The sequence below is a fragment of the Sturnira hondurensis genome, unplaced genomic scaffold, assembly GCF_014824575.4.
Source record: "Sturnira hondurensis isolate 20B ecotype Veracruz unplaced genomic scaffold, ASM1482457v3 Scaffold0002638, whole genome shotgun sequence".
Classification (NCBI taxonomy): domain Eukaryota; kingdom Metazoa; phylum Chordata; class Mammalia; order Chiroptera; family Phyllostomidae; genus Sturnira; species Sturnira hondurensis.
Window position 1 is genome coordinate 10,119,186 of NW_028075269.1, and position 12,522 is coordinate 10,131,707.

General features: G+C 35.9%; 1 protein-coding gene across 3 annotated transcripts in view; it reads left to right on the forward strand.

Annotated features, from left to right (window-relative positions):
- Positions 1-7,163, forward strand: part of QSER1 (glutamine and serine rich 1) — a 67,914-nt gene extending 60,751 nt beyond the window's left edge. For all 3 annotated transcript variants that reach the window (XM_037040460.1, XM_037040462.1, XM_037040461.1), the window contains 3 exons: positions 1,550-1,702; positions 2,928-3,023; positions 4,458-7,163. In XM_037040460.1, the coding sequence (XP_036896355.1) occupies positions 1,550-1,702; positions 2,928-3,023; positions 4,458-4,598 (390 nt within the window). In that variant the 3' untranslated portion in view covers positions 4,599-7,163. The remainder of the gene's footprint in view (positions 1-1,549; positions 1,703-2,927; positions 3,024-4,457) is intronic.
- The last annotated feature ends 5,359 nt before the right edge of the window (positions 7,164-12,522 follow it).

Here is a 12,522-nt window from a genome sequence, read left to right on the forward strand (position 1 = left end):
TGAAAGAACAAATAATCTAAGAGAATGAAGCTAGAAATTAATAATAACCACTCTGGTAGGAAATCTTAAAAATTTCATTGTGTCTATTAAATAAAACTCACTTCCCTCCTACACTCGTATCTAAAAACATTAGGTTATCTGTTTAAAAATGCACTGTTGTTGGGGTCACAGTACCAAGTGCTTGGGACCTCCTGCGGGGTTTGAAAAAGAGCTTACCAAGTGAAAACTACATTCTGTATAATAAACATAATGGGGGAAATAAATATCATGGGACCCCTTCTAGTATCAAATATTAAGTAAATGATACTAGTAGCTCAATTTTTAATACTATTCAAACTACTTAAGTTTAGCTACACATATCATTCAGTTATAGTTTGTAGCTTTTCATGTCGGTATGATTTGCCTGGTAGGTAAGGGCATAAATATGTCAGTGGCTTTTGGAAGAATGGACTGGCACTGAATCTGCCATTTGGCTGATTGTCAGGGGTAACTATCATATCATTGTGGTCGTAGAACTCACCAAAGACGGTTTTACATTCTCATTTCACAGCTACTTTTCCTATAGTCAAAAGAAGCAAGAGACGCGGTGAACCCAGAGGAACATTACAATGCTGTTTCCCTCTCTCTCACCCTGATCCAGGGCTGGGCCAAGTTTCAGAACATTAACAGTGGTTCATCTAATAGGGTTTTGAAGAAACTTAGATTTACAGTGGCTCAACTTAATTTCTTAACTTGAGGATGGTGCAAAAGTTATGAAGTTAGTAGACTTCAAGTTTTACGTTTTGATCTTGGGCTACAATACGCAGGGAGCCACCGGCTCCCAATCAAACACACGATCACGAGGGTAAACAACAGTGCTCTGCATTGTAGTCTTAAACGCGTTTCTGACTTAACAGTATTTTCATCTTAGGGTTTGTCAGAACATAACCCCGTCAGAAGTTAAAAGCATCTGTATGTCCCTTTCCCCTACCTTGAAGCCAGAAAGGCTTTATTACAAAAAACGTATGCCTCATTCAGGAGTTCCCCATGTCAGGTGCTGTTGCTTAAAGCGTGTTATAAGGTTCACCCAGATTCAAGGGATGAAGAAATAGATTCCACATTTTGTCACTGAGGTATAACTACAAACAGTATTAGTTTCAGGAACATAGCAGAGATTCGATATTTGTATATATTACAAAATGATCACAGTAAGTCCAGTTACATTCCTCTCTTGATGGGAGGAACTACACAGAATCTGGCCGTGTTTAATACCCCACTTGTGTGTATTTGTATATTGTATATGTTTACCACACCCTATTAGTGCCCCCCACAGATATTTGTGTGTATATGTACATGGATGTACACATTTCTATGTTTTTGGTTTTTGTTTCCTTTATTTTTTGTTTACACTTAGTGTTGTCCTTGCTTTTTTTCCCTTTTCCCACCTATACCCAGCCCCCTGCCCCCCTCTCAGTTATATTTCTATGGTTTTTTAAATAAAATTTGAATAGCTGGAAGTAGTACAGATTAGTTTTCTTCTGATATCAGTTGTTTTTGCTTTATTTTAAAGAATGCTTTGGAAAGTTTTCCTGAACTAACAATAATTACTCGAGACTCTAAAGCAAAAAGTGGGGGATCTGCTATTTCTAAAATCAAAATGAATGGCAAAGCTTATAATAAGAAAACTCTAAGGACTTCTAAAACAACCACTAAATCTGCACAAGTAAGTATATCTTTACTGATGTAATTATACTTCTGGTTGTTAATATAATTCCTACTTAAAATATTGTAAAAGACATTTTACTATAATGTTGTTGTTAAATGTGAATTCTTCTCAGGTAGGAATGAGCAGTTCTGGTCTAAAAAGCAGATACTCAGTAAGTGCTCATCAGTTTGTTTGTTTTTTTAAAGATTTTATTTATTTACCTTTAGAGGGGAAGGGAAGGAGAGAGGGAGAGAAACATCAATGTATGGTTGCTTCTTGTGAGTCCCCTGCAGGGAACTGGCCTGCAACCCAGGCATGTGCCCTGAATGGGAATCGAACAGTGATCGTCTGGTTCCCAGGCCCGCGCTCAATCCACCGAGCTACACCAGCCAGGGCTCATCAGTTTTTTAAATCAGCAAAGCAGGGGATTGTCCCATGCTGGTGTTTATATTTTTATATAGTTTATGTCATTGGGTACAAATGCACACACATAAATGAGCATGCATACATTCTATAACATTTAGTGTTAATTACATATCTGTAAAATTATTAAAATAGAAATTCATTCATTTTCAAGCATGGTCTAAATTAATACCTTTTCAGAAAAAGAAGAGATTCACGCATTCTTTCTGGAAACATTTTTAAGTGCCTATTATATGCCAAATACAGTTCTGAATACTAGGAATATGACAGTAAAAAACGGTCAAAATTCTCTGCCCTCATGTAATTTATATTGGGGTGTGGTATATATAATAAATAGAAAGATATCCAACTTTTAGTTAGATTTTTTAAAAAGTTATAAAAATATAATTGCACAAGAATATGTATAGTACGATACCTTTGCATTACAAAATTAGTGTTAGTATGTGTTATACATGGGGAAAACATGGAAAAATACATAATATTCTGTTAACCTCATTTAACTCTGAACCAAGAAATTATAAGATTCTTTTACTTTATAAGTCATCATATATGTGTGCTGTTTAAGCTTTTCTATAATGGTTAAGTATTTTTAAATAGTATATATTTATATTCAGGAAAAAGTGAAGATTTTAAAATGCAATTTAAAATCTTATTTTAAATTAAGCCTCTTATTAATAGTAGCTTATTAATACAGGCTAATATTTGGCCATACAAGTCACTTTAAGATTGCCATTGAGACTTCGATCTAGTATTTTCTTAAAAGTATTCTTAGCTAAGATGCTCCATGAAATAAATAGAGCTATAAACTGTTTTCTTATAGGAGTTTGCTGTTGATCCAGAGAAAATCCAGTTATATTCTTTGTATCATTCACTCCATCATTATAAGTACCACGTTTACCTGATATGTAAAGATGAGGTAATTATTTTTTCATTCAATTTTTAAAACAAACTTTAAGGAGACTGTAGCTATAGTATTTTTTTTTAAAGATTTTATCCATTTATTTATAGAGAGAGGGGAAAGGAGGGAGAAAGAGAGAGAGAGAAACATCGATGTGTGAGAGATATACATCAATTGGTCTGCAACCCAGGCATGTGCCCTGACCAGGAATTGAACCAGCAACATTTTGGTTCTCAGGCCAGCACTCAGTCCACTGAACCATACCAGCCAGGGCTGTAGCTATAGTATTTTTTAATGTGTTAAAGAGAATTGTTTAAAAGTGTTATGTGTTGCCCTGGCTGGGTAGCTTGGTTGGTTAGAGTGTCATCCTGATACACCAAGGTTGTGATTCTATCCCCAGTCAGGGCACAGACAAATATCAACCAATAACTGCATAAATAAGTGGAATAACAAATTGTTCTCTCTCTCTCCCCCCTCCTTCCCTCTCTCTCTCCTTCCCCATCTCCCTCTCTTCTTCCCCCTCTCTAAAATCAATAAAATAATTTTCCAACTATAAATAAAAATGCATGTGTCTGTATTCTCCTGTAAATAACGACTAGAAGATTGCTGTGAACCTCTGTTACTTACTCTGCTGATTAATCTAAGACTCGCCACCTGTTGCATGAGCTATAAGTGATAATGTTTTCAAGTTGTTAGTGTTTGCTTTACATTGCCATAATAAATGGAACGTCATTGTACTTTCTTCTCTCAATGTATGTTGATCCTATTTTCATTCAGTTTAGTCACTGCCGGTATACCCCTGTCTTCCTCACCACTAAATTGGCCCTAACCCACTTACTCATAGAGAACTGGGGTTTCTGTGCCTTGGCATGAAGAAATGATAGTTAAAATTTAGTTGTAGTTTTTATGAGCATATCATAATTTAAGTTGCTCAGAAATTATGTATGACAGACAATAATACCACTTTGTGGTGTTTAAATGGTTGTAGACAGTACTACCTTTTTTGACCAGCACTATCAGTTTTTAAATTAAAAAGGGTTAAGTTCACTCAAAGCTGTAACTGATGTATTTGAGAACGGTCTGTTATCGGAAGATGTTCATAAATCTAACCTTTATTTAGCAAAGAAAAGAGCAAAGGTGGTCATGCAAAATATGCTCTGAAATGAAGAATTGGCCCTGAATTTTGTCATTCTGCTTTTAACACAATTGAAAGGAATTGAGAAACTTTGAACCACTTTTCCTAGCCTTCTTCCCTGCCCCCACAGGGCCAAAATAATAGGACTAGACTTCATCCAGTTTTAATATGAAATAATTATTTTCCATGGATGGATTTTTTTTGAAGATCAGTACTACATGTCCTCTTTTCACTCAGGATATAGCAATAGCAAGCCCTTATGGACAGCTCATAAAGTGGTAGGTTATAAGCTAATGTGGCAATTCTCTTTATTTTAGATCTCCTCTGTGCAGAAAAAAAATGAAGATTTAGGACAGGAAGAAATTGTTCAACTTTGTATGAAAAATGTAAAATGGGTAGAAGACCTATTTGAAAAGTTTGGAGAACTTCTAAATCATGTACAGCAGAAATGTTCCTAACATTTCCACAAAAATTCCATCTATTTTATAGCACTAAAGAAATGGTGGAGGGTCTAGGGCCTCAGATAATCAGACGTCAGCAGTGGCCTTCTGCAGGCACACCTGCTCTGACCCTGGAACTGGCTTGCTTGACCTCTGCCGGAGGACAGCGGTGCTGCCAAGCAAGTCGGTCCTTCGGAAACGGACCTGCATCCCACCGCGTTTCTACCCTAATGAATGTTTTCTATTTTGTAATCCTTTGGGTAACTGAGTTTTATTTTCACAAATGTTTTTTGACAAATGATGAAGCATGCACTAAATATAGTTTTTCTTTATTACTAGAGAGATAACACTTAAGTAGCTTGATTATTTTTTCCTGACTCTGACTAAACACCAGAATGAAAGACGGGTGGCAGAAATCATGTTTGTATTCATGTCTGGCCACAAAATGGAAAGTATTGTACATTGTGTAAACAGGTCTGGTGTGCTGTGCCATTCTGTAGGAGAGGGGCATCAGTTTAAAATAGAAAATCCAGAAACTGCATTCTTCTTTATGAACTCCTTTTACTCTTAACATGTTCAGGAAACTGGATATGGAATTGGTGCAATTCTATAACTGCTTTTTGTGTCAAATTATATTGTGATGAAAGAAACAATGACATACTATTTTCCCTATCTGAAAGAAAAGTATTTTCCTTTATACTGTTTTTCCTTTGGAAAATTTTTCAATTGTACATTTTATTTCACTAATAGTTGTATTTTTCACAAGGAAAATGTGATTACAATTATGTTTGATGTATCTGTACTACACTTTTCATTATTTTCAGTAAATCTTATTTAGTTATATATTGAACTTCTATTGTGACTTCTGTCTTGAGGTAACCGTTTTTGTTTCTACATATTTGCTTCAGTGTTATCCAGAATATGCATTCAGTACTAGAATGAGTTTAGCTTTATAATGGGGTTGTGTTAGACACTGCTGTGATTTTCTGATTCATGAAAATAAATTTCTTATTAAACTAGCACTTGATTAACTGATTTGTTGAAACAAAAATCTAATCACATTATACATCTTAAAGACTAAAATTTATAACTAGACTACATGCAGTGTTAAACACAGCTTACCGACCTTTCGAACTGGAAGTGGTAGAGCCCTCCTTTCGGTGCCTTTCCAACCTTTATACGGGCTATCGGAGCTTTCTTTAGTGTGCTAGCTAGTGTGTCAAGTACGTTAGCTGAGACAGTGAATGTATTACGTTCAACATGACCTTGTGTTTTATTTGTGTTTGCCAACAGGATGCCTTATTTGTTTGAGAAAAAGATGTACTAGTGTCCTTCTAAATGATCTCCTTTTTTAGGATTCTAAAGAGGTGGTTGGTTAATCATCATACTTTTGTTTGTTTTATCACCAGTTAGTGCCTTATGTCCTATCAAGAAAGCAGTGTTACTGCTCAATGCCCAAATAAGCCCTGCTTTATGTGGCTGTTGCTACTGTCTTAATTTTGAGATAACAGGCCAACTTTTTACAATTAAAAACCTCAGCAAACTGGCAAAGAACTGAAGGTGACATGTGACTTGATTTGAGAATAAAACATTGTAGCATTGAAAGCATTGAGTGAAAAATGAATATTTGAGTTAAGCTTACATATTTATTTATGATGGTTATCTTTTTAAAAGCAATAATCTTTCAAGAATCTTTGTACCTGCCATTAGACAAGATACTCAATAATCAAACTTTCTCTCAAGGGTTAAATGTTTCATTTCTGAAGGTTTTTTTTAACCTGTTTAAGCATCTTATTTTTAAAACAAAAATAATCTTAGATTAATTTTGCTAACTCAAATAAACTATCAGCAGTGAGAGAATCATCAAATTAATTTTGCTAAGTATAGAAGAGTAGGAAGCAGCCATATTTCTTTCTGGTATTGACTCTGGACAGAATTGGTTTCTTTCCCTTCCAAAGTGCAGAGTAGATAACTACATGTCAATGTAGTGTTGTAAGTGTACATCTTTACATTACTCCCCCAGCTTACTTGCTTGAATCACTGGTGGTTTATATATTTTTAGAAGCCATCTACATTTAGGTAACTTGAAGTATATGCTTGAAATCACTAGCCACATTTTCTTCGTGATAAGGCCCATGGAAAACAGAGATGTTTCCTGCAGAAAAATCACCTGTTTTCAACCGCAGTTGTCCTAAAACTGTTTGCAGTTGTATTAATCTTAATGAAACGAGTGTTTTCATAGTATCAGAGGCCAAGTCTGTAACACTGCCTGGAGAAGACTACATTGTTTTGCACCATCTTCTCTCATTTCATCCATACTGCATAGGCAAGGACATCAAATTCGGGCCTTAGGGGAAAATAGGACAGTTATTAAAACAACCATACATAAGTCCACCCTTTATGAAGTTGAATAAATATCTAACTGGTTAGCATTCACATTCCTTGCCAAGGAGTTTGGAATTTACATAGAAATAACTTTAGGTTGTAGACTGAGTTAAAGAGGGTACAGTGTATGTTGTTGCAACCCAGGAAAACAGTTTTGAGAAAGATTAGGTTTTTCTAACTACAGATACCTGGAAATAATTTAATATAAAAAATTGTATGTTGGTGTTTGTTTATAGTTCAGGTTAGTGATGGGAGAAGTGGCCTAGAAAACATTAGAAAGGTGGGAAAATCTTAAACTTAAAATGGTTTAGAAAGTGTTCAGGTTATCTTCAAGTTTCTAAATTTAAAGATGAAAATTATAGATGATTCATACATTATTACTATTTTCAAGGCTTTCCTCATATTTTTTGAAGTCTCACTTTCCTTTTACTATACCTATTTATTTTCATTAGAGCAGCTATTTTCCAACTATGACTTTGGAGATAGACCCAGAAAACCAGTAAAGCAGCAGGGTTATTGAATGAGCTTTGGGTCCCAAAAGTTTCTTCAAATGTACAAGTTGTGAATTTTATTGTATTTGTAGAATACAATTTTTGTTTTAAACTGCAGTTCCATCTGTTTCTACAAGTGCTTTTGAGGTAGAGTGAAATATCCCAGGATAATTGCTTCCGTGTCAGTTGCACTTGACACACAAACTGCACAAATGGACAGTGTGCACTATTGGTTGTGCATTAACCTACTTACATGTGCAACTTTTGGCATCCGTGTTCACAAATGCATGTTTTCGCAAATCACCTTTATTTATAAGTGACAGTTGAAATCAAGGATACAGAGAAACCTGCATTTGTAGTCCAGAGTTTTAAGTGGTCCATAATACAATGTATGAAAATGTGAAAGACAATTTTGTATATTTGTTTGTTACTAACTCAGATCATTAAAATGAAAACAATTTTTTAAACAACAAAATCAGAATGTTTTGGGGTTTGGTCTGTTTTTTTAAGAGTTGAAAACTGGTATTATACAAAAGCATCATCATGGTACAGATTTCTCATACAACACACAGCAGGTGGGGGAGTCTTAACGTTGCAGGTATAGGACTCACCCATGACTTTCTCAAATTCAGTCAATACTGATGACATATACTACCCCCAGCTGACAATAACAAAATATTTGAGTCTGTGTTAAAATAAAACTTTTTACGCCCTGGCTGACATGGCTTGGTTGGTTTGATTCTCAGTCAGGGGACATGCCGGGTTGCAGGCCAGGTCTCCATTGATTAATACTTCTCTCTCTCATCAATGTTTCTTGCCCTTTATCACTCCCTTCCCCAATCTCTGAAAACAAATAAAATCTTAAAAAAAGAAACTGTTAGCCCTTTTCTACCTAGAAGTATGTATAAATCCATTAACTCACCTTTCTAATTTTTTATTTGAAAATAAAACAAAGCTAAAAGTAATTGCTACTGTCAAGATATTTTTATTATCTATAAAAAAGGAGTTCCTCTTCACCTATTTCAAGTAAAAATACTGTCAGCATATTTGCAGTGTTTTAGTTAGTTTTGTTGTAAAAGCACTTATTCCTTGATTTACTTTCCAAAGGTCAAAACTAAAGATTCAGTGTAATCAATGATCTCTATGAAAAAATGTTTTAAAATTTGGTAACATTCCCCTTTTCTTCTCCATTTGGTTGCTGAACTTGCTGTTCGTTTTTAGTATTTACCAGAAAATATTTTAGAATATAGTCATTATTTATATTATCCCTATGCAAATCTAAATGATAGAACTTAATATTACACTGTTTTGTTAATGTCACGTGGTTCTTTTTATTAGTATGTTTAAACATACTTTGTATCTCAGAGACTCTAAATTCAGTTATTTAACATGACTCTTCTCAAGGAAGATGTGAAAGGGGATACTGCTTCTCTTTGTTTTCCATGTGGAGATATTTTATTAGCAGAAAAATTAAGATATGCATAATTGTTGTGTGTTTTTTTTAATTTATAAGCCATTCCCTACTAGGTCTTGACATCAGCCTAACACAAGCTTCCAGTTCCCAGTATGGGAGGGGTCACAAGAATGTGTATTGTGGACTGGCCCTTTTCTGCATTGTGGCTTTAAGTAAATTCCTAGGTTTCAGAGATACCTGTGTTTAAATAAAAATTAAAAAGCACATTTTAAAGTGACACAGGAACTCTCTGGATTAGTGATCATTTTAGGCGATGTACATATCTGTTCTTGAGTTAGAATGAATAATTTAGAGCTGACTGGTTTCAGATAAAAGGGAGATACAGTTACCTATTAGTCTGTTGTCACACCTTTTATCTACTTTGTGATGTCAATCAGGAGTCAAGAAGTTACTCTGCAAAAATAACGAGTTTTACTTATAATTTACCTGTGATACATGGAAAGTTAACTGTTCATACCCAAGTCAAATATAAAGGTTCTTTTAATTTAGCTCCTTACAGTATTTAGATAGAATAAGACAACAATGATCATCATTGAAGACATAGAATAGAAAATAATGGATGTGACAGAAAGGTTTTTCTAAAATTGCAGCCAAAATTACCTTCCTCTTGCCCTTACCCTCCTTCACAACCTTCCCGTGGCTTTTCCTAGCCTCTGCCCCAAACTCTATCATAGTTGACGCAGTCCGTCCCAGCACCGTCCCTCCTCCCTTCTTCCTCCATGAACTTCTCTAGGTTCCTTAAATGTGTTTGGTTTTTCTTGCCTCCAGTGTTTCATCTTCCCTCGCCTGAAGTATTCTTTCATCTCTAATTCCTCAGATTTCACTTTAACATCACTTCTATTAACCAGATTAGATTGTAACCCTCTGGACCAAACAGGTGCCCCGTGATCCCTCCGATGGAACATTTACCACTCTGGTGGTTGCTTGATTGGTGCTCTCTCTCTCTGTCCTGTCAGCTCCTGATGGTACGACCCATGTGTGTTTTGCTCACTATTGCAGTCCCAGTATCTAGTGCAGTATCTGGTCTCATTAAATATTTGATGAATAACTGGATATAGGAAAGGAAGGTTACAGGGAGCATTCACTAGGTTTTTGCAATAAAAGCATTAATGACCTTATAGTGAGTAATAGTAATGGCCAACATCAGGAGAAAATATCAATACCAAGAGTTCATGAAATACAAAAGTTGCTGGTATTTTATGAAAAAAGTGAAATGCAGTGGCCATCATATTTGACATTTGTCCTCATGCAGACATAGCCCAGGGCCCAGGATTTCATATTCCTGACCAGGGTTTGGGACTCTCCAGCTAGAATAATTAGGGAAGAAGGTCCTGGTATAAGTAAATGGCTGTTTCTGGTAGATGCACTCATTGTGAGAAAAAATACTTGCAGGAAGGCTTCATTTACTTGGGGGAAGTCAGGGAAGGTTTCATGGAAGCAGTAATGACTAACCCGAGCCTCAGGTCGGGAGGATTTTATTGTAAACAGCTGGATGCATAAGATGACATAATATTTAGTTTGTATTCAGGAGAATGGTTTCTGCTTTTCTGCCACTAAACTAGTTCTATTCTCAGGCATGTTGTGTGAAACAACCTAAGTGTTTCCCATCCTCAAATTTAGGCAACTCTTCAACTAGTAATGTTCTTGGCAGACTGGAATGTTAGGTGAAACGCGGAGTGGTTCAGTTTGTCAGCACCAAAAAAGATACAGCAGAATAGTACGAATGGTAAGGACTTACCACATTATTTACTATCTTTTATGAACTTGCAAGACTCTCAAAATAATTAAGCACCTATTTTACAGTGCTTAGTGTTCTTCTTGTGACTAGTGTAAGTTTAATTACACTAGTAATTAATGTCTGATATCAAGTTAATTATGGAATACTTGAGATCTATATTCAGTTAAGTCTGCTATCTCCAATAGCATGTGTTTTACATAATAGGCACTTAATGGGACTGTATTTGATAGATGGATGGGTATATAAATAAGAGTTTATTTGGAATCAGTGTGGTGTTTGCAAGGTGGCTCCTAAGCAGTTCAAAATGCCAAACTGTCAGTGATCCATCCATGCATTTCTGTCTTTAAAAGAAAATATCTCTTACAGTACCCATTTTTGCACGTCACTTCCTTAGTTCTCACTGTGCTTTTCAATAGACCAGAGTCTCTTCTCTTTTTATATTTACAATTTCCACTTAATCTATAGAAGCAAATGGACAATTAGCAGAGAGCAGGTGTCTTTAAGCAGTGAAACAAGAGAATTCAAAACACTAGCAACAGCCTACAGAGGGAACCTGGCTTCCAAATGAACTTTTTAAATTAGCTTTGTTTATATACAGTCTTTATCAATGACTTAAAAACTGCTAATAGGCCAATCAGGTCTTTTAAATGTCAGTCCTCCATTGGGTTTATTATTACAAGATAATGTTATTTGACTTATGGAGAAGTCAGGAAGTTAGGGCTTTTTCACAGCCAATGCTAAGGCAACTGCACTAACATTATCACAGGGGTTTGCAAACAATTCATTATCAAAAAGATTTTGCATTAAAGTACCATTCACAAAGCACTGTGAAGGAAAAACTTGTGTTTTTTTTAAGTATGTCCATACTGCTCATGAGTAAACACTGCCATTCAAATGAGAAAGGTGAAAAGCCATCACCATAACTGGTAGTTGAACACCACTATGTTAGCTGTTACAACAAAATGTAATAGACTAGGTGGCTACAGAAAGTTATTCTCTCACAGATCTGGAGACCAGAAGCCCCAGATTGCAGCAGTCAGTTGCTGGTGAGAGCCCTTCCTGGCTCGCGGGTGGACTCCTTTCGTGCTGTGTCCTCATGGCACTGAGAGCGAACTCTGGTGTCTCTTATAAGGGCACTAATCCCAACATGAACCACCCCATGACCTTATTTCACCCTAATTACTTCTCCAAGACTCCTTTTCCAAATACCAGCACATTGAAAGTCAGGGTTTCAAAAATGAATTTTGTGGGACAAAAACATTCAGTCCATGAGAACCACTGAGTTATCAACTATGGCATAGAAAAGCCTAAAGCTAGCTTTGCACATAGTCATCATGGATTGGCTTAAAAAGATCTCTCTGGTCTCTCCAGAAGCAAAAACAATTTATATACACACCTGTCTCCTGCCCTAAGATTTTCAAAGGTTCATAATGAAACTCCCTTCACATATGGGTCAGACTTGCCACTGTGCCATATTCTTTGAACTAAACAAGGCAATAGTATGTTGTCAGTCCCTAAATAAATCTTACCTTTTCCAATTTCTATCTTCCATTCTCATTTTCTTGGTCCAAACACCATCAGTTGTCAGGACTGCTATATAATAACCAAAGAATTACTATCTCGCCCTTTCCCATCTTGCTTTCCTTCTGTCCATTCTCCACACAGCAGTCAGTGATTTCAAACACCTGATCATGTGACTACTCACTGGAAACCCTTCAATGCAGTCTCTTGTTCTTAGGATAAAGGCCAAAACTAATGGTCACTTTCATGATGGGCTAATAGGGACCACATATAGCTTTCTACCTTACAAAATATAAAATTGCCCTGACCAGTGTAGCTCAGTTGGTTGGTCAT